This window comes from Primulina eburnea, chromosome 6 (assembly GCF_022965805.1).
Source record: "Primulina eburnea isolate SZY01 chromosome 6, ASM2296580v1, whole genome shotgun sequence".
NCBI classification, from domain to species: Eukaryota; Viridiplantae; Streptophyta; class Magnoliopsida; order Lamiales; family Gesneriaceae; genus Primulina; species Primulina eburnea.
In genome coordinates this window covers 38809105-38832995 of record NC_133106.1, presented here as the reverse complement: position 1 = coordinate 38832995, position 23891 = coordinate 38809105, and the positions used below count along the sequence as shown (strand labels likewise).

The following is a 23891-nucleotide window of genomic DNA, read 5'->3' as shown; positions in this document are numbered from 1 at the left end:
AAAAAAGAAATTTTGGTAATTAAAGATGCCGACTAGATTAGTTACACTAATATAGTATTGCATCATAAAGTTCTAAAAATAATTGTTTAGATAAATTTATATGTGTGCGTGTGTGTGTGTGTGTGTGTCTATATATATATATATATATATATATATGAAAGGTGACAGTTCGACATTAAGAAGCATAAATTCAAAAAGACTAAGTTCATGCCTCTATCTGTGTGATGACGAAGGATAAATTAATAATCACCGGACATTCGAAGCCGGCTAAAACAATAAAAACAAGAAAGATATCACAGAAAATAAATTAAATAATGACTTTTACAACAAAATAAATAGCACAAGAGTCAAGATCAAGAGCTTAGTCTTGATTTTAATTTATCTCCCTATTCGCAACCCTAGCTCCCAAGAATATTGTTTCACACATATATAGCCTATATATATTTCTTTCAATCAAGAATCTCTCCAAAAAAAGGTTTCCGACGTTGTTAACGGATGGATGTCAGGAAACTAGTTTCAAGTGTGGAAACTGATCATCAATCAGAGAAATTAATAAACGAAGACAACTCTGGTGTTGGAAGAGCATATGAGTGCACTTTTTGCAAACGGGGCTTCACTAACGCGCAAGCTTTGGGAGGGCACATGAACATACATAGGAAAGACAAAGCCAAAGCCAAGAAAAGAATCGGGGAGAAACCCTCGAATCAAAGCATCAATCCGGTCGAAAAATACTTGAATTCAAGGTGTTTTTCTCATGTTTCATCAAGTGATCAAGGGTGCCAGGTGAGTTATCGAGTGTACTTGCCTTCATCAAACCCTAGTAGTCTAACTCATAATTATCAAAGAAATATCCCTGTTTGGAGGCCAGAAGAGCAATTCATCGATTACATGAAGGTGAACTTAAGTATGAGAATAGGATTGCCCCCACTTGCGGATCAGGAAGAGGGTTAATGAGATCCTACCCATGTGGGCATTGCCCCCATGAGAGGATGGATGGCTAAGATCTTGCCAAACATACAATTTCAAAAAAAAATTGTGGGTCCTACATATGCATGGACAAATCACGACTTTATCAAAGTTACTATTTAATAATAATCCTCTAATTTCTAGTAATAACGTGGTCTATTTATTTTAATTCATCTTTCATTAATGTGATATGAAATCCTTTGCCATGAAAAATCAGCCACTTGAACTTCTTTCATAATTTCTTCCAAAATTCACGTACGAGCCTGATCGAGGTTGCGGAGCCTAACAATTGAGGTGTACAGGTCACAGTAACAATTGAGCCTAACAAAGACCATTGAATTGAGTGGAGAACAAGTAATTGGTATCATGCTAGATTAATAACAAATAACGACTGATCCAAATTAAGTCTTTGAAGTTAATGGGCTGGTTCAAGAGTAACTCAATCCCAATACTCTAAAAAATTTATTAAGCGAACATATTATCGGGAGACCAACAGCCTATCGCTATACCAATGCATCTGTACCGTGCATGCATCTTGAACAGACAATTACATTACAATTTACAAGGAGTTAATAATTAATAATATCGCAACTGGAAGTATTCAAATACTTTTTAATTAATACTTTTTAATAGTAATATTCGAGTTTTGATCTTAAATATAATAGAAGTTAATTTATGTATTTCCTCGAAAATTCATGGGGTCAAGTCCACCCGTGCATGAGAGATGAAATCTTGACCAAAAATTGTCCCAATCTTTGCCGTTTGGTATACTAGTGTTCAACGCTCTCGTCACCAAATTTCCTCTCCCGTATTTCGTATTCTGAATTCGTCTTTAGAATTTATTTTAGAAAAAGAAATGAAATCCGTTGTAGCACTAATTGAAAATGGAGAAGTAACAAATCCGCTCATCGAACTTCTTAAATTATTTGTTTTATTTCGTTTTTATGTTCTTGGAAGATGTTCTTCCCGTACGAAGGTGGAGACGAAAGAGCAGAGCTGTGTGAGATTTTTCATCTAATTTCTAAATGCTATTTTAACCAAAGATAAATCATGAATATCAGTTTGTGAAATCTTTGATTGCTCCAATTCTTTTGAGAATGTTATGTAACATTGTTGGAATAAGGACGCATGTAAAGCTGTTTCAATTCTAAGTTTACTCAGTACATATCAAAAATAACAATTATGGATTACATCGTGATTTTAAAAAATATGCTTGCAAAGCACTAACCCATAGATCGATAATACATGTATCCTACATTAAATTATCCTTCTAATTGAATCTTGAATACTCAAGCTTAACTTGATTACGTAATTCACTATTTAAGCGTGATTATATTAAATTAACAATATTTTTTTTGAATAAATTGACATTAAAATATTTAATTCAATAATATGGGAAAAAAATAATAATATATATACATAATTCGAACAGAAGCAGCGAGCCGTACGAGAATGCTCAATCCTATAATCAAATGCATAAATTCGTGAGTCAAATTATTTGACAAGTGAATAAAAAAGTATATCTTCATTTTAAGGGGGTCGGGGTCTTCAGCTTATAGCCTTGTAGGGCCACTCTCTTTTTTTTTTATTTCCTTGGCCAATTTATTATAAAATAATATTTGACTAAAAAAATAGTTTGCATTCAGTTAAATAAATAATAATAATAACAATAAATTTTTTTATACATATTAATATCATCATAATATATTATTATCATCATAATATAAAACTTTGCTATCTCTCGAAAAATATAAACCAAGACAAAGTGCGAAAGAGATGGTCTTTAAAGTCTGGATTCGTTACTTCGTAGAAAGAGGGATATGATCATTACCAAAGTAAAATATAAATTATTTACCCCATTTGAACATCTTTAATACTACATTAATTATTATTAAATAAAATCCCTTTAAACTTCATTACAATATACTGTTGGGGCTTTTGAAATGTTAAAATAAAATTTTGAGAAGGTATTAGGTGATATGGTTTTATTCGATCCATATTTGTAACGCAGACTAACATTTTTGAATATAATAATTAATAGTTTTTCATGAGTCGGTTCGAATTTGAAATTACTATCACAAAATTGATTAGTCATATGATCATGATTTTTTTAGAAATTTTTGTGTCGCTGAATTGTACTGTAAATAATACTGTTTTTTTTATTATTTATTTATCTAGGACTCATTTACAAGCAGAAATGGTATATATTCGACATTAAAATCAATTCTAATTTTTCCAAATGTCTTGAACAATTAAATTTTGTTTTCAACTTATTCATGAAATCTCACTGTTTTTATATTCTTACTTTTATTTTAATTAAACACCAAATATTATGTCATACGTGGATATGAGTAATTGCGATAAATAAAAAAAAATGCAAATTTTTTTTTTTTGAGGTTTTGATTGGCAGACGTTTTCTAGCAAAAGTGTGTCCAAGTTCTCTTCACCAACCCCACTCTGAGATTTCTCTCTCTCTCTCTCTCTACATTACATACAATTGATAATAATTTCTCCACCCTCTCTTCTTCAACCATTGAATCTGCCTTGTTCTCTTATTTGGCAATGCAAGCAACAGCAATCGTTGATCTCTCTTCTCTTTCTATCTACACACACAAATATTCCTTCTGTAAAAGTTTCCAAGATTCAAACTTTATTCCTCTTCTTCCTGTTTAACAAACTGTATCACGAATGGTTTGGTGGGAAATGATTTTTATGGAAAATAGGCAAAGATACTGTTTCGATAGAGCCCATTCGAATTCTTAGTTGTAAAAATCTGTCTAAGGATTCAAGTTGTATTTATAGGTGCATTTCATCAGGTAAAAAAAATTCTTCTTTTTATTTTTTGGTTCTTTTTCGATGTTCAGATTTTAATGGCATGGTTTTGATTTTACTGGTTCATCTTTTGTGTTTAAAGTCTTGTTTTTGGCAAGTTTTTCTGTTTTGTATCGTTAAATTAAACATATTGGGAATTTGTTGCATAATTAACTCTACCACAGCTGTGAAAAGCACCAAATTGAATATATTTATATGGATTTTTTTTTTTTTGCGTTTCTGGCAAGGTTGTGGGTCAGATCTTTGTTAGGTCTGAGGTTCCTTTCTTCCTAACATGTACCTAAGTATCATATGCTTTTTCATTCTTGTGTATGATGTTTGACTCAATGAACGCCAAATTTTATATTTTGAAGCAAATATTTTATATTTGCATTTGATGGGTTTTTATTTGATTAAACATCTACCGGCAGGAAAATGAATGCTAGCTGTTCTTTCGTGATAGAATTGGTCAATCTTGCACCTGTGAATTGAGCTGCATTGGAGGCTAAACTGGATAAATTCAATGGACTGGAAAAAATAGATTAGCTTATCTATGCATCGGCTGCCATGTTAAAGACATCTTGTTTCTTGATTTTATCCATATTTATTTTGGTAGCTGCTGCTGAAAATGGATTATCCCGTTGCAATTGCGATGAGGAGGGATTTTGGAGCATCGAGACTCTTTTGGAGTGCCAAAAAGTTAGCGATTTTTTCATCGCAGTGGCCTATTTTTCCATTCCGATCGAGCTACTTTGTTTTGTTAGTTGTTCGAATGTCCCATTTAAATGGGTACTTTTCCAGTTCATATCCTTCATTGTCCTCTGTGGCATGACACATTTGCTAAACGGATGGACTTACGGTCCTCACCCGTTTCAGTTGATGCTCGCTCTGACAATTTTCAAATTCCTGACAGCTTTAGTTTCGTTTGCCACTGCCATAACCCTTATCACACTTATCCCCTTGTTACTCAAAATCAAGGTGAGAGAACATATGTTGAAGAAGAAGACATGGGATCTTGATCGGGAGGTAGGAATTATTAAGAAGCAGAAAGAAGCTAGCTGGCATGTTAGGATGTTAACTCAAGAAATTCGAAAATCCCTTGACCGGCACACGATATTGTATTCGACTTTGGTTGAGCTGTCAAAGACATTGGATTTGCAGAATTGTGCTATTTGGATGCCAAATGCAGGTAGAACGGAAGTGAATCTTACACATGAATTGAAAGGAGGGAGCTTTTCAAATACGGGAAACTCTCCAATCCCAACTAGCGATCCAGATGTGAGAGAGATCAAGAGAAGTGATGGAGTGAAAATACTAAATCCTAAGTCGGTTCTTGCTGTGGCAAGCAGTGGAGGAACTGGCGAGCCTGGTGCTGTGGCTGCAATTCGAATGCCGATGCTTAAGGTTTCCGATTTCAAAGGTGGCACCCCGGAGATGATTCCGGCATGCTATGCAATTCTTGTTTTGGTTCTTCCGGATGAACAGGGTATATCTTGGGGCGATGAGGAACTTGAGATAGTTGAGGTTGTAGCTGACCAGGTTGCTGTTGCTCTTTCTCATGCTTCAATTCTCGAAGAATCTCAACTTATGAGAGACAAATTAGTGCAACAAAATCGAGCACTACAACAAGCGAAACAAGATGCATTAATGGCAAGTCAAGCCCGAAATGCATTTCAAATGGTAATGAGTAAAGGATTAAGAAGTCCAATGCATTCAATACTTGGACTTCTTTCCATTTTACAAGATGAAAAATTAAGTACCGAACAACAGCTTCTCGTCAATACCATGGTTAAGACAAGCAATGTTCTTTCAGCCTTAATAACTGATGTGGTGGATACTTCGGCCAAAGATAATGGAAAGTTCCCTTTGCAAATGAGGTCTTTTCCATTGCATTCTATGATGAAAGAAGCTTCTTGCCTCTCCAAATGCCTTTGTGTTTATAGGGGTTATGAATTTGTGATCGAAATCGATAAGTCATTGCCAAATCAAGTATTGGGCGATGAGCGTCGAGTATTTCAGGTCATTTTGCATATGGTTGGGAGTCTGTTGAAAGGAAGTAAGCAAGGGGGTTCACTTACATTAAGGGTATTTCCAGTCAGTGGTAGTCAGGGATGGAAGGAGCGAAAAGGAGGCCAGGGGCGAACAAACTCGTCTGATGGCTATGTTTATATAAGGCTTGAAGTTGGGGTTCGTCATATCAGCTCCCAGTCACAGGACAACACACATCCCGTGATTCCACATGGTTTCCAGAGATACTATAATGGAGTGGAGGGAGGAATGAGCTTTAGCGCTTGCAGGAAACTAGTTCAGGTGTGTGCATTAACCGTGTTATTTATTTACTTATGAAGCTGCGCATCGCATAAATATGATTTTGTTAGGTGATTTCATGATATAGTTTTTTTTTTTTCTAATGTATGATGGAAACTGCTGTTTCCTATTGTTGAAATTTTATTTTGATCTGTTTGTAATTAGGCACCACGGTAATTAGCTTCTAATATAAATTTGACAGTTTTGTTTCCACAAACTCATTTGTCTTTGTGTTGCAAAGGCAAGAATATATACCATGTTTATAAAATATTTGTTATCGATCAACTAAAGTTTGGGAGTACACGGACAAGAACCAGAGTTAACATCATAGTTATGGTACAAACGAATTGAATCTGGTTGAGCACTATTCCTTTTTTTTGTATTCGACCTCGAGTATGAACTCGAAGTTTATTGAACTGGCTTGAAATTCAACTGGAAACTTTAAAAACAAACTTTTCTGGACTTGTGTTCTGTTTGAAGCTGAGTTCAAATTTTTTTTTTTTTTTGAGTTTAATGATCAAATTTTGCTCGAAGTATGGCTCAACTCATGCTGATAATCTCAATTAGTTTTAGATTGAAAAAAACGAGTCAATACCAAATTCAGCTCAAATGTATGAAAAAATGTTCAAGCTCAAGTTAAATAGTTTCGGATATATTTGAGCTGTTTCTAAAAGTTTGGCAACTGACTTTGCCTACTTGTTTATCGGCAGTTGATGCAAGGAGACATCAGGGTTATATCAAATCCTGAAGGTTTTGATGAATGCATGGCTCTTGGCTTACGGTTTCAAGTCTGGTCCTCCGCTGTTACAAGCCTATTAGAACATGATGAAGCTTCAGATCGAGTCCATTCGAACACCCTTTTTAGAGGATTGAAAGTTCTTATAGCTGATGCGGATGATGTAAATCGAGCAGTGACACGTAAATTGCTGGAGAAATTGGGATGCACAGTTTCTGCTGTTTCATCGGGATATGAATGCCTCAGTGCTCTTGGTCCTTCTATATCTTCCTGTCAAATAGTGCTCCTTGATCTGGAGCTACCCGATTTAAATGGCTTTGAAGTTACTACAAGGATTCGTAAATTTCGTAGCCGTAGTTGGCCATTGGTCATCGCCTTGACAGCAAGTGATGACGGAGAAACAAAGGATAAATGTGGCCAGATTGGAATGAACGGTGTTATTCAAAAACCAGGCTCATTTCAAGAGATCGCGAACGAGCTTAAACATATTTTGGTGCAGGCTAATAGAAGTTTGTGAGTCAGTTCTGGTGCAGGCGAATCCATATGGTATCATTGCCTTGACAGAATAATATATAAGAGATGTTTTGCTATTCATATAGCTGATGCCTCATGGTATCTGTAATTCAGCACAAAGATGTCACACACACAACAATGATAGTCCAAAGCGATTTCATATACCAAGTTCATCTTCTTTCACTTCCCATTGTCTTTACGTTTCCAAGTTAATCTAAGTTATCATGCCTATAATTAGAATAGCACAAAAAATCTTTGAATTTTCAGGCCTTAATCTGAGACGTCTTTTGTTTCGTTACTTGATAAGCCACTTTGCCGCTAGTTGAGCGTGATTTGAGCTTTAGGCCGGATGCATTGCTTTTGTAGAGCGTGGGGACTGGGGAGCAACGGGCATAAGTTGAAAAATCGTTTGTATACATATACTTGTATACAAATACATGTGTATGTATATATATATACGCACAAATACATGCGCGCACTCATATATGCATAAATGTGTGTGTGTAAGTGTGTGATAATTTGATACATAGAACATATAATTGTAAATCATGTAGAAATGGAGATGTAAGGAATAATATGGCCGTATTTGTTGGTGTTTAGGCAGTGGAAGAGCAATGATATGTGAAATTGTAAAATTCTATTTCTAATTTACTTATGAGTTTTCTAAATATTTAATGAAAAATATTATATTCTTGGGTGCACGAGTTGATTTGATGCGCATGAATCACGACTTACCAAGTTTAATTGGCGGAACGTGATTTTAGTTAAATGCAAAAAATTAGAGATATTACAGCATAATATATAATTTTATGAAGAGACAAGGTTTAGGAATAATCACCAAATTATCGGTGAAACCTATCAAGATTTTCGACTTTGTATGTATAAATTAATTTAATAAGATTTGTTATATTAATTGAGTTCCTAATCTGAGATTTTTCGTTTCACATTTAAGGTTTTGATACCAGGTAAACGGTTTATTTTATCCTACCCATGTGGCCATTGTCCCATTATAGGATGGATGACCAAGATTTGTCCATTCATATATAAGACCCAACCTTTTTTTTTTTGAAAATTATACGTGGGGCAAAATCTTACACGTTGAAATGAAGTGAAAGTAGTGCTCACATAGATAGGATTTCATATACCAGATAAACTGTCACCCATGGACAATCTAAATTTAATTATATAATTGTTAATAAATATCCACTTGAAGTTGAAAAAACTTCTTGTGCAAAGGGATCTGAATGTGCTGAAATTAAAATAATGATGATTGCAGTGTTTTCATGGCCTAGGATGACTTTTAAATCAAAATAACTCCCTTTTGGAATTCGCATTAGCTTTTAAATTAAACCAACTTGAGATTGACAGACTTGAAATTTCAAAAAATGGGGTATTTTGAATTGAAACCTAGGTTTTTGTGTTTGAAAGTAAATTTACATTAAACACCTCAATGAAGGGGAAGAAACCATACAGAAACCGCAAAAAATTGTTCCCAAGTTGGCATAAATAACAATAATTAAATTAATAATAATAATTAAATTAATGGAAATAAATCTTTATTATTTTACATGCAACTTTGTACATATTGTTAATTGTCCCACATCGGTTGAATAAATAACCTTTGAGTGGTATATATGGGATTGGACAATCCTCTCCTTTTGAGCTAGCTTTTGAGGTTGAGTTAGGTCCAAGTTCCAATCTTAACACATATAAAAGTTGATTAAAAAATATTGTCGACAGGAAGAATGACGCGAGGAGTCGCGTTGCCCTGCATTTATATTATATGAAGTAGTTGGAGTTATTCAACATATTTTTAGCTAAGTCAGATTATATAAATATCTTGATTGCAATATTGTATTGAATAAGTGGATTTTGAAGAATAAAGTTGAATTTATTCATTCGTTTAATAAAGAAATACTCTGTCGGGTTTGAAAAATAAATTGAAAATTGAATTTAAAAGATATGAAATACATTTATTTTCCCCAAACGTGTTATTTTTAGGGTAAAACTTACTTGTATATTTTCGATAAATATAAAGGGATTATTATTATTATTATATTATTATTATTATTATTATTATTATTATTATTATTATTATTGGAGGGGGTTTTAAATCATATTTCCAAATAGGTTGAGCTTGTAAGGGCTTCAGCTCGGGACATGTAACTTGTATAGTTTTTCATAATTTGTCATTTCTAAAATAATAAATGTTTCTAAAAACAAATTTCTATATATTTGGAGGAGCGGTGTTTCCGGGGTCAGATGAATATTTATTACAAGTTTTTCATAATTTGTCATTTCTAAAATAATAAATGTTTCTAAAAACAAATTTCTATATATTTGGAGGAGCGGTGTTTCCGGGGTCAGATGAATATTTATTACAAGTTTTTCATAATTTGTCATTTCTAAAATAATAAATGTTTCTAAAAACAAATTTCTATATATTTGGAGGAGCGGTGTTTCCGGGGTCAGATGAATATTTATTACGAATTTGATATATATTTATTACTACGTACACACAAGTAATTATTTGTGCATTCTTTCACAGATTTTGGACCAAAACACGGTTACTGTTCTCACTCTAATTACAAAGTATATTTTTTAAAGTGTCTAATTTTAGTTGAGGAACACCTCCCTAATCGTTTCTTTCTAACTATGTGATTTGCTTTCATTTTATAGTTTGAGGGATACAAACAATTGTTCTTACCCGGCCCTAAGGTTATTCACCGTGAAGCTAAGGTAAATTTTAATACCGTGCAAATGTTTTGCATAAATCAAGTGCGGCCAAGGTGCATAATCCTCGCTAAATAATTTAATCTCGAATTGAATCACTGATTTCCTTTATGCCTAGTTTAGGAATTTTTAAATGTAAAAATGAAGCCATTTTTCCCTTCATCTCGAACAACCAGTGCTGCGCTTATCCAGGAATCGCATCTCATTATGCAAAAATTACTAGAGGGAAATGTATCGAAACATCTGTTATTCAGGATGGAAATAAGTTCCAAAACAGCCTAGAGATTTTTGTTTAGCTAGGAAAGCAGGCAATTAATTTGTTCAGGATGGAAATAAGTTCCAAAACATCTGTTATTTAGCTAGGAAAGCAGGCAATTAATTTGTTTACTAAATTCATTCGGAAAAACATAAATAAATTTTTGTTTCAATGATTATTTTTGATGTTTTGAATAGAAGTTAACGTCCAAATTAATAATTTGACTAACTTCCACACAGCACATAATACGAAAATAATAAAGAAAATGCAGCTATTTTTATTTATTGGGGTCTACACCAAAATATGTTTTAGTTGCTGTTGTGATGATGTCGTTCCAAATTTAGGATTTGGATGCTGAGATGATCAGTCTAAATTTCTGGAACAAACAAAAGGCAAAATCGGAGCGGCCTCGTAACCAAAAGGTTGGGCCGGGTGCTGCCATACCACTGGATTCTCCGTCACCGCCGCCTCCTTTTTACCGTTTACACAGCAAGACTTTGTCTCACCCATCACATCGTTGGACATCGGCGACTGAACCAACGGCGATAAGAGAGGTATCGCAGCTTTCCATTCCTTGGCCGGACTAATCTGTATCGACGCCGGAGCCCTCCTCTGCAGCCGAGTCGATTGGTGCCTCGAAGACCGATTTCTACTCCCCATTTCTGCCATATTTTTTGAAGAAATTGGTGGTGGACGAGGTATGTCATAAATATGGGGCACGTGGAGTACGTGAGTGGGAGTCAAGTGCAGAATCAATTCTTTTCAGTCAAAAGGTCGTTAAAGGAGTATTGAAAAATAATGTACTTGTTTTCAAAATTAAGGTTGAATTTGATTTTGTTTTGTCGGGAGAGATTTTGATTTAAAACGAACACTCAGTCTTAAATGGACAATAAAACATTGTTCCAAATATATGAAAGGAATCTTAAAATTGTTTGCTGAGCTTGTGGTCAGTGAACGAATCCATTCAAGTACAACTACTTTTTCCAACTAAAATTGCTTTAACCATATTTCTTTTTTATTTTTTAAATTTATAACAGATGCTAACGACGTCAGTTTTTAGAGGCCTACTTTTCATGTATGTTTGATACATATATGGCTGAAATTTATCACTCTATGGCTGACTTATTATACCTACTCTCATACTTACGTAAAATAGAATCCTCTCAAACTACCAACATGTTTTCCTTTGAGTTGTGATGAAAAATTTCTGTCCATTTTCCAAGGTGTGGTTCAATCTGAAACCGAACGCTCAGGGCGAGTAACTCCCTGGTATGTTTTCAACATATATGCACTGATACTGTTGCCATTAGTTTGGATTGTATATATAGAAAACTCGCAACTCGTAAAACTCCATGAATACAACCAAACTAGAAATAGGGTAATAATAGGTCCATCACGAAGTCAAGAATTTATGTAACACATGGATTGGGCTTGAAGAAAATAAGAATCCTTGTACTTTCTAGCGCTTCCAATGTATATCCCATTCTTGATCCAGTCATCGCGATGTATCCAGGCATCCCGCGAGAAATCGAGAACACCCAGTATCTGCAGCAAGATAACATGACAAGTAAATGGCAGAGCAGATTATACTTACAGATTACCATGCATATAGAGCATCCAAATCGTATCGTTTTTGTATTAATGAATGTGAGAACAAAAAAGTTGTCCCCTATATCATAAGAACTTGTGGGTTATTTTACAAAAAAAAAGGAAATATTGAAAATATATTTACATGACCGATGCTGCGAAAAAAGGGTTTTCGGTTTAATGACAGACCTTTGGAGAAACAAGGTGAATGTATAGCAAGAACACTTACCACTCCACCTTTCCATGACACGAAGGCAGGATTTGTTCTTGATTGCAAAACCTGTTAAGCGTTGCATAAATTTGCATAAATCAAATTTATGACAGTACTTGCATCACAATTATCTCCCGACAGTACTCTGCACTTCTATAATTAATCAGCATCGAGATTCTATCAACATAAAAGGGATTGCATAGCATGTTTCTAATAGTCTCTTTTTGTCGTTTAGAATAATATATATATAACATCTACATTTTCAAATATGAAATACTCATGATTTCTAGGCCTTCCTAGTTCGAGTTCAACGTCCATTTTATATTAGTCTAATTTCTGAGGTAAGAACTACTGACCTCCACGGTATCAATAGCTTCATGAGAGGGAATAGCATGCAATACCCTGAGAGAGAAATCGTAGAGCTAAACAACACGTTCATGCAAGTAAATATACAAAAATGTGCAGCCTTATATTGAAAAGATGTATGATTAAAACGCATTGGCAAGGGAACCTGAAACAAATTCGGGGATCTTTGCATGATTACTCTATTTTTAGCTTTTGTGCAGATGTTAGCCATAAAAAAGATACAACTCCAAAGTAGAATAGAACAAACCTCTCTTCCACCGCAGAAATGAGACCCTCGGTTAAAGCCACTCCACCAATCTGAAGGATTGATTAATGTCATGCTCCCATCCATGGATGCTTAAAATCTGAATAGAATAAAGGGGAGAACTCACCAGTTGCATACTACAGAACAACTTTCTCTGCAGGTCTATTCGCCCTACAATTTTCTCAATTCAAAGAAATCAAACAGAAGAATACAACCATCCAATTTTGTTAACAACAGATGCTTATACAGAAACAAATTTAAACTCCACCTGTTGAAAGAATACTTTTTGAAATAGCATCGGCAAGACCAATAATTTCCTCTTTTTTTGGCTTCGACTGAAATATGGGGTAAGCTTCCCACATAGGATAAAATCCACTACTAGATGGGAAGTAACCATCCGACATATCCGGTCTTCTAGGAAAATCCCATGTATCTTCCAGCATATCCTCATTATCACTGAACCTGGATTTAAAATAATTTCTATTCGATGAACGGCAAAGCAAAATAGCAGCATTTAATAAAATAAGAACCTGAACTTAACATTACTCACCAAGAGCGAGGTGGTGGAGGATACACATCTGGAGCCAAAAGCATAGGGTAGAACAAACCCATAGGGGGGACCTGCTACCAACACAAAATATCAAATCTATTGCACAAATGTACCGTAAAACAGTATTTTTTCCATTACAAATAAAGAAAAACGTGAAGTAAAAAAATATGTTTAATAACCAGTTCCAAGACATACATTAAGAGCGGTCAGTCTTGTCTTGTGAGACCCCGGTGGTGTGCCATCTTCATATGAATGAACCACAGCAACAGCTTCAACTTCTCCTTCCTGAATATCGAATACAAAATGATTCAATGCTCATTTTCTCATAGATGTCATGCATCAAAAGAGTAATGAGTAGTCCCAAGATAAATCAGTTGTCAAAAGGAACCTTAATGGCAGAGGTCAGAAGCCAATTCATATCTTTCATAACCTAATTATTTAAGATTAAATCATATAATACCTAATTTTATGTTCCTTGTCCATCACCTAAATACTTCGTTCCAAAAACATATCAAGATCTAGAAAAACTAGCATCCAAAGGATGAATTTCATGAAGTTAATTGCGATGAACTCACTCTAATCAGACAGTGAGACTCTTTTAGCCTGTTGAGCATCAACAAGTCTATGGGCTTTGTCAGAGCATCACTACGAATTGGTGGCCATTTTTGATGATGCCTCTGAGTCCAGAGAAGGCATCTTGATATATCCTGAATAAAACAACAGGATTCAGTAACAGAGCAGGCATGAATATATTCATCTGAGTTCCATCTCATTCATAACCAAACTACAAAGACAAAACTCAATATTTACCTCTCCCCCATATCGTAGAGTAATCTGTGTGTTAGGTAAAGTCACTCCATCCTAAACATCAACAGAAGCCAATCAGGTAAATGAGGAGCATATGTTGCTAATAAAGTAATTTTAATAAAGATAACTATGATTTCCCAATTCCATATGCCCGAAGAAAATTTTCAATAATGTTGTTGACAAGAACTAACAAAGAAAAAATCCATGACAAAAAAAAAATTGCTCAGGTGATTGAAATAACATACCTCAACGCAGATAACGGACGTCACCTGAGCACCAATATTCACAACACATGCTGTTGATAAGCCATTCCCAAAAACAGCAGTTAGTCCTTCCTGCATTATGTGTTAAAATGAGTGAGATGAGTTGAAGTTCAAGAGTATAAGAGACTTAAGGAAGAAAATATGAACTAATATGTTCCAAACATTACAAGTTAGAGTAGACAGCTTCTGGCAGTAGTAATGGATGAAGCGTGTAACATCTTGTACAGATGAGATGAAAGATTTACAGGGAAGAAGTACCTGGTGGACTACTGCTGTGCTGAAACACAAATCTCGAAGCACAAGAGTAAGAACTTCCTTTATTTCTGCTCACAAATATAAAAAATGCAGCAAATTTGTGAAGATCACTAGATCAAAGACTTGGACACAGGTCAGCGGCACTGGAGATGTGGGCCAAAAACAAACATGGGCCCAAGACCCAATACGTGTATTCTAGAAGGAAAGAGAGAATATTCATTCTGTTATGATCATTGTTCTGATACCAGCACAACTAGTATATTTGTACAGAGGCAACTCTGGGTTTTTCCTTTGTTTTCTCAGTTTATTCAATCAATATAATTCCATTTTAAGATTCTAATTTACTCCTGGCCATTTATATTTTATAAAGCTCAGGTGAAACCTACAGAAACTCATCTCTTTCCAAGCAGCTAAAGCAAGGATCTCTTCTCAAGTAAATAATATTTTGCAGCAAAATAATATATCTTTTGACGGTCAGGACTAACCCTTGATAATAAATATAAGTATTTCAAGAACAACAAACAAAAAATAAGATAAAACTCTGAAAGCCCATTATTAGAGGGATTTGAGCCAGAACTGAGCCAATATGACAGCAAAAACGACGGTGAATTGTGCAGCATATGTTAATAAACCACAGATATGCATGGACACGAGATGCCCCATGCTATCAAGAACTGAAGCGTAGAGAACAAAATTTTTATTTTAGCAAGTAATAGAAGAAAAACTATTATATTGCATTTAGCAATTCGACTGACATGTCAACACCCAGATAAAATACGAAATAATATGTTATGATTACCTCGACTATCAAATGTATCAGGGACCACAATGACAGCAGAAAACATATGTCTTTGACTGCGAGGAATGTTAAGTTTATCAATCAAAATCCAATCCCAGATGGCCAGCATATCCTCAAGTACCTGAAGAATGTGAAAAACAAATAATATCATAATGTTGATGTGCAGTGCTTGAGACTAAATTTGGAAACATCTACTTTTAATAATTTTTAAAAAAATTCAAATTAAATTTCAGTTCGTGTATCATGTGATGAAATGGATTTGGCTACATATTGTCATAAATTTCATGTAGTAGATGAAAGTGATGAATTGAATCAGTAAAGTAACAGAGGCCTGATGACCAGAACAGGCAGACCTTCTAAAAATCAACCCTCGCGAGGTCATTAACATAAATCGTTCATAGGAATGCAGAAGGATCTTAGTATCGTACAATCATAAACATTGATAGATATTACCTGCTGCACAGGATAATGAAGAGATATGTTAAGGTGACCTCTGCGAATAGGACGGCGCAAGACATATGGTTCACTTGGAGATATTCTTAGAGCTTCTTCACCACAAATGTACTCCCTGTACTTAGGCTCAGTGGAACTGTCTTCCTCCTTTGCTTTACCTTCCTTCTGGGTCAATACTTCTCCAGATCCCAGTGAATTACCTATAACATTGTATTGACGCTTTAAAATATATGTTAAGAATTTTTCAATCAACACAGTAAACCAAAAAGACCAGACTGTGTCCCGTAACACCACATAATAATGCAGAAGGAAATGAATCAGAGTGTTGTCAAAAAATAACAAGTTTAACTATCATAGAAACTACTGGTTGGTGTTCCTAAATTCCACATGCGCATAACCATAATGGAGGAACATAAACTATATGTTTCAACACAATTCTATAATTGTTAAATAAATATGTAAAAAAATAACTACCGAACATAGCACATGCCAGAACATCACAATCCGAAGAGTCGGATAAGGTTACAAATCTAAGAAACAATTTCTGGGAGTAATAGACTAACTACCATGAGTCATCAAACTGATTATGCAGCGGCCCAAGTGCACTAATCAGCCAAGCACATATGGTTTTTAGAGATACAAGTTAATATGCTTTTCTAAAAAAGTACAGTGACACATCATAAATAAAAAAAACAGTCCTTGATAGATAGGAAGACTTAATAAGGACAAGTGTACAAGCGAAGCAGCCAAGAATCCTATTTTCCATCTGCTAAAGATGAATACATGCCTTTCTCAAACACTTCAGTCCATGGAATAACAGTCTCTTTTCTGTCTTTACTTTGAGAAGGAAATGCATCCACACGACCCATCTGCAAATTAAAGATTGCAAACTACCATCCCAATAACCTTTATGATCACCAGAAGCGCTAAACACCAATATACCAAAATTTTAGTAAAAAAATCCAGTTTATAATAAACTTTCTCTGCGAAGACATTACCTTCTGAGGGTATTGAATGTTAGTCACTTCCTCATCTAAAAACCGAATTTTCAGTAATGACGCAATCTGATGATTTGACAAATATAAAGAGCACCAAACCAGTACATGAGAACAACGAACACATAAAGGCAGATTCTTGAATCTCCCAGTCAGTAAATTTATTTCAAAACATTTCAACTAACAATATCATAAGCCCTTTCCCGCTCCATATGTTGCACCGTAGTAACCTGAGAATTAAGCAACTGCAAGAAGGGTATAAAAACTGAGGCAAATGATAAAAAAAAAATCAAAGCTTTAAGCTAAAAACTCTCGACATCGGAAAAAATAAAACAGTTACCTGATCTTGAACATTTTTTTTAGGCACTTGCGATGTGCGTCTAGCAATGCAATGCGCAATAGTATACGGAGAATCATGTTGTGCAAGTCCTACTCTTATATTAGCTGAACCTAAATCAACCCACAGAAGGAAAAAAAATTTAGAAGAATCAAAACTAAGAATGGAAAGCAGCCAATGATTTTGTGTGTACCTGGGTTTATTACAACAAGGTTGCAGCCGCGCTCTGCGAGGAGTTGAGAGGGAACTACCGTTTTAAGATAATCCTGAGTGCATCAGATAAAAAATTCCGGTTAATAAACTCCAAAATAATTTCGTGCGAGGATTCTCAGTGCTTACCATAGCCCGGTGATCTGTTTGCGAAGTGGAAGAAGCAGACCGGAAAGCTATTGCTTCATTTATCCACCTGCCTCGGCTCAATTTAAACCGTGTTAGGTTTCAGCTTTACGGCCGGACCGATCTATTTCAGGTACATTATTTTTCATACGTTTTTACCCTCATAGGTCTGGATTGGGTCCTACTTATCCGACTGAGACCCATTTAATATATTAAAAGATGTTAAAAAAATACAATTATCTGATGGGTCTAACGTAAAATCGAATGAATATTCATCATTCCAAGTTCTAATGGGTCAAATCTCAAATATTGGCGATAGGGGGACAGGCAATCCCACACGAATATCAAAACTTAGTATGTTTCTAAAATTAAGTTTAACAATGTTGTTGCCCTCATTATTTTTCTTAAATCTTCAAAACTCACGTGAAACCCCGATATTCACAAGTGGGACTTGAATGCTCACTCAAATTCGATCTTCCATTTTCAACCTCGCAACAGGCATGGATGCGATCCATTGATGGTCAGTGTATTGAAAAGAAGAATTGCAAGGTTGATGATATCCATGTATATATATATATATGAAAACCTTTTCCAATAAGGGATAACCAATAGTTGGGCTGGATCATATTGAAAAACACATTTGTGAACTAACGAACTACTTCATTCCAATCCCGAGTCCGTTTTTCTTTTATCCGAGAAAATAATTTCACATTCAAGCTGCCTTCGGTTTTGGGGCTTTTTTCTTCTGTTGCTTCCTCAAAATTGAATTCTTCATTCCCTGGAAGAAAAGCAATGCGCCGAGAAATGCCACACACTGCCGATAAAAGGTAAATCAGGTCACCTGAGCTAGAGATCATAAATAAGACAGAATATTTACGAAGTGATCGTGTAGGACGTGTGATCTTTCGGTATAGTTAAATCCATGAGCTGATTCTAGACGAATTGGTCTATTTTTTCTCCTCTGGGCACGGGAACCCACCTTAATGTGACAGATTAAGGACAGTTGGGGTATAAAGCCATCAGAGGAGAGATCAGACTATTTCTTTCTTCTTCTTCTTCTTTTTTAATAGGAATTGTCATTTTTCTAGAACTACATTTCCCAGACAAATTCCTTGATTCATCCCTAAAAGAACCAGTCTGATACAAAATGATCTGTTTTTCTTTTAAAAGGGTACGATGGTAACAACATTACCTGGAGGAACTCGTACAAAAGTACGAAAAATTTGGGCTCGCCAATATCATAGTTGTAAAAGTCATACAAGATGGGAGTCGTAAAAATCAAGTAGAATATCTGCATCATCGATAAGAAAGCAAGTAAACAATGGTAACAATGAAACTCCTTCAAATCAAAGTTAAGGTAGGATCAGAAGATCTCACCAAAAGAAAAGCGCCAAAACTGCTGCCTAGAACAAATAAAAGACCTCCAAACCCCTTCAAAAAAACAGAGGTAGCAACAAAAGTCCTAGCCTGCAAAACGTACATAACCATCATCAACATAGAAAGAATGATGGCAGAACAATAGTTTCTTTTATTCTTCTCCTTTTTTTTAAAGCAACAATATATAAAGGAATGGATTGTGGATCAAGAATACCAGAGGCTTTACATCAAAGTATAAATTGCTTTTCCCGATTTTCCCCTCGATGAACTCCTTGACAAGCCCAAGCTTTGGAGCCCATTCTTTTGCTGCAGGTCCACCATCCTTTCCAAATTCGTTGAACCTAGAAATGCAAGCCACATTGGTAGAAAGCAACATAATAAAAGGTGCACACAAACTGGAACTTATGAGGATTTACGTCATAATCAACATATAAAAAATACCAAAAACTAAAGGCTGTAAATGTTTGAAAATCTTATCGAATGAAACATATTTAGCCTATAAGGTAAAATCTAAGATATAATTCTAGCATTCTGATTCCAAAAGTCACAATTTAGCATTTGCCACACAAGCCATTTCCTGTGTTCTTGTTACATCCCAAATCCCTTGTTTTGCCAGTCTACTTTGACATTGCCTGGAAACCATGCTTAACACTTACGTCAGCAGCAAAAAGAACATGTTCTATGACTTGGGTTTTTCAGGATTCTACTGTGCCACCATTGGTTTCCCACCTTTTATTCACAAGTTTCTTAACAATTTTTTCATGTAAAACGAATTCATTAGCAGGATGGTTTGGCAAAAAAGCACCAACTCAAATGAACAAACAAAAGTAAATAAATAGTAAAGTTTGATCATTTATTTAACGACTCCTCAGGAATACCACTGCCTTCAATTTACACTAAGCCAAAATTTCTGAAAGATTAAGTCCATCCAGTTGTTCCCATTTGTTCAACAAATGCTAATTCCTAAATCCACTAAAGTTTCATAGCACTTCCATTGTAAACACTTTCATATAAATATTTGGAATATGATGTCAAGTTTGATCAGTGGAACAAGAGTCCAAATTATATTCCATTCCTCGAAAGGAGAAGGTGTGGGAGTACTTCAAAATGTAACATCCATGGAACTTCAGCAGGATCACTCCAATCTATATCAAGAGAAGTGTTATCTGACAAAGAGAATACTAAACTATAAGTTGCAAGAATTTTCAATGCACACAATAACTGTGGTTTTATCAATCATTAAATATGCATGCAAATAAATAGGTTACATGATTCTATAAGGGCATCTCCAAGCATGGACCCAAAATATGGGTTCATTTTTTGTCACATCAACCGCCATATCAAAAAATAAAAACCACTATTTTTAAAACTCTTCCTCCACAATCATAAACCCCAAAAAAAAAAAAAAACTTTTGTTGAACCCCATTATCCAATCACACCTCCCTTCCCACACTCAATTAAAAAAACGAACCACGTTCTTAGTTTTGAACGTGGTTCATTTTTTGAACGGTAGTCGGTTCATTTTCTTGGGTTAAAAAATGAACCCACGTGAATAAAGCTCCCATTGGAGGTGCTCTAAGGGTTGCAGTGAAGAAAAACACAAGGAATTTTTTTCGCGAGATGCAACTTCTCCAATCCTGTGGTATTTAAGTGAATATGTCACCAAAACCACCACCACATTTTACCAAAATTTCCAACCCAGTAAGAACCAATCCCTTCAGCAAAAAGCATAACTATTTCTGTTTTTGGAAGATATTAGCTTTTTGATTCTTCGTAAAGAAATGAGGCATTCAACAGGAATCCAGACACCAGGCACGAAATGAACTTTGAGACGAAACCGTGTGGCAATTTCATCCATCAATTCCTTTAACCCACTGTGCATTGGCTTCTATAGTGAAGTCAGACTTGTTATAGCATTTTAATCATTTAGTTGTTAATCAGCAGCCTAAATATGGAGCCAGGAAGACGGATTCGTGAAAAACTATATAATTCCTTAAAAACCAAGCTGAACAATTATTGAGAAAGAAAAGGTACATAACGTTAAAATAACTACATATTCAAAGAGCTCCTGCATCTATACATCTGGAACCGATATGAGGTGGGCACTGGGCAGGGGCTATCCTCGACACTCCACATGTCTTAAGATCATAACAACTTTAACTAAATGCATAACTTCTTTCTAAAAACAACTTTCTTCACTTCTTCCTTCCCCTTTTTCCCAAGTAAGATAAAGATAATCTACATGGATCCTCTGAAGTAAAACCACAATCCCGGTTGCACAAAAGAAAAACTAAGGAAACGCATAGCTAATCAAGAAGCAAGATAAGCAACTAGCTAAAGCTTCAAACATGGCACCTCAGCACTCTCCAAAAACACAAAATCCATTTAAAAGTCGCGCCTTTTCCAATCCTTCGCACTACTTACAATCTACCAATATGAAAATAAACAGCAGGACAATCTCCTTGCAACACAGCACATTCCAAGAAAGAACTAAATCTAGAAAGCTGTAATATTTTTAATCCTCTCACAATCAAAAGTTATTTTTAAAGAAAAAAACCTAAACAAAAGATTTAGATATGAAACCACGCGGAAAGTCTCCACACAGAGTATCAATCACATAAATATGCATTAAATAAGCATACATGCCTATATATACAACAGATCTGATTAACAGACAGAGGAAAAAACAAACGAAAAAATGGGAAAAAGAGAACTGGGTTACATTTGCCATGCAGATAAGATGAAGATTGAAGCAAAGAACACTCTTCCAAGAAATGAAAAGAAACCCATATTCCTCGCTGCCCTTTGCTCTTCAAATATCCTCTCGCTATGCGGATGACGAAGGAAATGTGCCACACTGAGAATCGTGAAAAATAAAATTGAGTTAAAAGGAAAACGAATCGGAAAAAAATTATTGGATGTACTATTTCAGTAGGCGGGGGAGTTGGTGAGATGCGATTTTCCACAACTGTAAAATTTAAATTAATTCATCTGTGTTCGTACGTTGTAAATCTAAATGAAATAAATACAGATCCTAGCATTTATTGTTTTCTAGACTAAGGTCTAAGGTTGATTTGATTGGATATGAAATAGTATTGAATAAATAATAATATGTTTGATTAATTTTTTTATAAAAAATGATAAATTATCATTTCTCAATAATTAATTAATATAAATAGAAGAAAATATGTAGCTTAATACTGTAATTTTTTTATTAATTATTGTATTGAGGTGAAATTAATAATTTATGATTCGAAATATCGATACATAAAATTGCAATTATACATGTGATGAAAATGATCAAATCTCATTCATCCACTCAAATATACATGAGTCATGACTTTTCAAAGAAATTGAAATTAGATGATAGTCACATATCAAACTCATAATCCATTTAACTTCTGATATCACAAATTCAAATCCAATTAATCAAACATAGTTACTCCCATTATTTGTGGTACTTTCTGGAGTCTCTTGACAATGTAAAAGTCATATTCAGATACAGAGACATATAAATTGAATTTGGATGCATATTTTTATTATTGATATTTTATTGTTTCTTATTTATTGAAATTCTGTGTTTGGTTATGTTCTGGTGATATTCCGGATTTCCGGATGATATATATGTCATGTGAGCCACTTCTTGGTTCATGCAGGTCAAAGTGCTGCATGTGGAATGCATGTGAGTTGTCTCTTGTTTCTTTATGGTAAAAGTGATGTATGACGGGGTCCTATTGTGGATGTTGTTATATTCTGTCTATCATGTGAGTCACTTCTTGGTTCCTGCGGGTCAAAGTGCTGCATGTGGGAAAACATGTGAGCCACATCTTGTTTCTATATGGTCAAAATGATGCATGATAAAAATTCTAATCTGGATTATGTTATTATATTATTCTTGCATTCTGTCATCCTGGCTACATGTGTATTTATTATTTATTTTTGTGAAAGTTTTAGTCGATATCCTTGAGATCGAATTAGTGGCTGGGTACAAGAGTGCACTGAATAATTTTGGTTTCAGGTAATAATCTAACTGAGGAAGACGAATATGTAGAAGAGATAATTGAGGATGATGATGACATGGAAGATGCTTTGTAGACTTTGGAGACTTGAATTCTTTAATGTGAGTTATTTTAGGATTTGTGGATTATTTCCTTTCATATATTTTGCCTTGTTCTTTGGAAGACTAATTTATTTACTCATTGATATAATTTAGGGATTAACTCACTGTTTTTATAATAAATAAATTATGATTCTTTTTAAATTTGTGAATATGTAAAAGTTTCAGGAATTTCACCACGATTGGAACTTCAATTTCAATAAAATGGATTTCTGTTGACAAGATCATTGTGATTTCAAGTGAGGACTTGGAATTCAAAACGTGTAAAAATATGTGTAAGCTACAAGGTAGTGTGAGCTACATTTTGCATATGTTATTCATGTTACATGTGTAGACATTAGTTGGATTCCTGGTTTGAGTCAAAGACTTATCTTGGAATCTATTTGTTTCACATTCATCAACACACATTAGAGCCACATAAAAATTATAGATCTCACATACACGAATAAATATCAATAATTGGATATATACTAAGGGTGGTGTATTGTTCCTAAACTTTTAACGATTTTTGTAAAATTTTAAAGTTTAGAGGTATTTAATCTGGATTTTTATATGATCACTAAAATTTTTAGTGATATTCAAAATAAGTATTTTAAGAGTTTTAAAAAAGTCATTTAGTATTCAAACATTACTTTTAAAAATTATACAAAACTATGGAAATATTCAAAATATCAATAAATTTTTAATGACTACAAAGGATTCTACTAAGTATAAGAATTAAAACATAAGGTAACAACTATATAATAGATAAACAAATTTACGTAATTTTTTTTATGTTTCGTAATTTTATTGTTGGTTAGTTGTTGTCGTTGTTATTTGATGTTTTATTATATTTGTTGTTTGTAATGTATACCATTTTTAAGGTACTAGTA

At 34.5% G+C, this 23891-nt stretch overlaps 4 protein-coding genes across 9 annotated transcripts; 2 read left to right on the top strand and 2 right to left on the bottom strand.

Annotated features, from left to right (window-relative positions):
- Nucleotides 1-495: 495 nt before the first annotated feature.
- Nucleotides 496-951, top strand: LOC140835558 (uncharacterized). Its single transcript, XM_073201041.1, has one exon. It carries the CDS (start codon nucleotides 496-498, stop codon nucleotides 949-951), a length of 456 nt encoding a protein of 151 aa, XP_073057142.1.
- Nucleotides 952-3409: 2458 nt separating this feature from the next.
- On the top strand, nucleotides 3410-7516 carry LOC140835196 (ethylene receptor 2-like). Of its 4 annotated transcripts, none has more exons than XM_073200636.1 (3): nucleotides 3410-3768; nucleotides 4209-6087; nucleotides 6795-7516. In XM_073200636.1, the coding sequence occupies exons 2-3, from the start codon at nucleotides 4345-4347 to the stop codon at nucleotides 7335-7337; spliced, it is 2286 nt and encodes a 761-aa protein (XP_073056737.1). In that variant the 5' UTR covers nucleotides 3410-3768; nucleotides 4209-4344; the 3' UTR covers nucleotides 7338-7516. The 4 variants fall into 4 exon arrangements, with proteins under 4 accessions (XP_073056737.1, XP_073056739.1, XP_073056736.1 ...); XM_073200638.1 differs by having other exon boundaries at nucleotides 3410-3782; nucleotides 4241-6087; XM_073200635.1 differs by having other exon boundaries at nucleotides 3410-3782.
- Nucleotides 7517-11577: 4061 nt separating this feature from the next.
- On the bottom strand, nucleotides 11578-17695 carry LOC140835194 (actin-related protein 9). Of its 2 annotated transcripts, XM_073200632.1 has the most exons (20): nucleotides 17529-17625; nucleotides 17383-17455; nucleotides 17193-17302; nucleotides 17038-17097; nucleotides 16856-16921; nucleotides 16645-16726; nucleotides 15858-16057; nucleotides 15405-15525; nucleotides 14609-14673; nucleotides 14333-14422; nucleotides 14091-14141; nucleotides 13856-13987; nucleotides 13476-13565; nucleotides 13281-13351; nucleotides 12999-13192; nucleotides 12858-12901; nucleotides 12734-12783; nucleotides 12477-12522; nucleotides 12139-12189; nucleotides 11578-11867 (listed from the first exon to the last, which is right to left on the bottom strand). In XM_073200632.1, exons 1-20 carry the CDS (start codon nucleotides 17529-17531, stop codon nucleotides 11724-11726), a joined length of 1743 nt encoding a protein of 580 aa, XP_073056733.1. In that variant the 5' UTR covers nucleotides 17532-17625; the 3' UTR covers nucleotides 11578-11723. The 2 variants fall into 2 exon arrangements, with proteins under 2 accessions (XP_073056733.1, XP_073056732.1); XM_073200631.1 differs by lacking the exons at nucleotides 11578-11867; nucleotides 12139-12189; nucleotides 12477-12522; nucleotides 12858-12901 and having other exon boundaries at nucleotides 12750-12830; nucleotides 17529-17695.
- A 333-nt stretch (nucleotides 17696-18028) lies between these two features.
- Nucleotides 18029-21869, bottom strand: LOC140835195 (uncharacterized). 2 transcript variants are annotated; one of them, XM_073200633.1, is made up of 5 exons: nucleotides 21625-21869; nucleotides 19117-19243; nucleotides 18903-18992; nucleotides 18718-18816; nucleotides 18029-18339 (listed from the first exon to the last, which is right to left on the bottom strand). In XM_073200633.1, the coding sequence occupies exons 1-5, from the start codon at nucleotides 21690-21692 to the stop codon at nucleotides 18238-18240; spliced, it is 486 nt and encodes a 161-aa protein (XP_073056734.1). In that variant the 5' UTR covers nucleotides 21693-21869; the 3' UTR covers nucleotides 18029-18237. The 2 variants fall into 2 exon arrangements, with proteins under 2 accessions (XP_073056734.1, XP_073056735.1); XM_073200634.1 differs by having other exon boundaries at nucleotides 19129-19243; nucleotides 21625-21868.
- Between the last annotated feature and the right edge of the window lie 2022 nt (nucleotides 21870-23891).

What these genes read in the sequence shown, in the direction of transcription:
- LOC140835558 (XM_073201041.1), top strand. Translation starts at nt 496, where the DNA reads ATGGATGTCAGGAAACTAGTTTCAAGTGTGGAAACTGATCATCAATCA.
- LOC140835195 (XM_073200633.1), bottom strand. Translation starts at nt 21,692, where the DNA reads ATGGGTTTCTTTTCATTTCTTGGAAGAGTGTTCTTTGCTTCAATCTTC. An exon ending in ACTTTGATGTAAAGCCTCTG is followed by an intron (nt 18,993 to 19,116) that starts GTATTCTTGATC and finishes TACGTTTTGCAG; the next exon opens with GCTAGGACTTTTGTTGCTAC. An exon ending in TTTTGTACGAGTTCCTCCAG is followed by an intron (nt 18,340 to 18,717) that starts GTAATGTTGTTA and finishes TTTTATCGGCAG; the next exon opens with TGTGTGGCATTTCTCGGCGC.
- LOC140835194 (XM_073200632.1), bottom strand. An exon ending in TTCATTATCCTGTGCAGCAG is followed by an intron (nt 15,526 to 15,857) that starts GTAATATCTATC and finishes CACATTCTTCAG; the next exon opens with GTACTTGAGGATATGCTGGC. An exon ending in GCACAGCAGTAGTCCACCAG is followed by an intron (nt 14,423 to 14,608) that starts GTACTTCTTCCC and finishes CACATAATGCAG; the next exon opens with GAAGGACTAACTGCTGTTTT.
- LOC140835196 (XM_073200636.1), top strand. Translation starts at nt 4,345, where the DNA reads ATGTTAAAGACATCTTGTTTCTTGATTTTATCCATATTTATTTTGGTA. An exon ending in CTTGCAGGAAACTAGTTCAG is followed by an intron (nt 6,088 to 6,794) that starts GTGTGTGCATTA and finishes GTTTATCGGCAG; the next exon opens with TTGATGCAAGGAGACATCAG.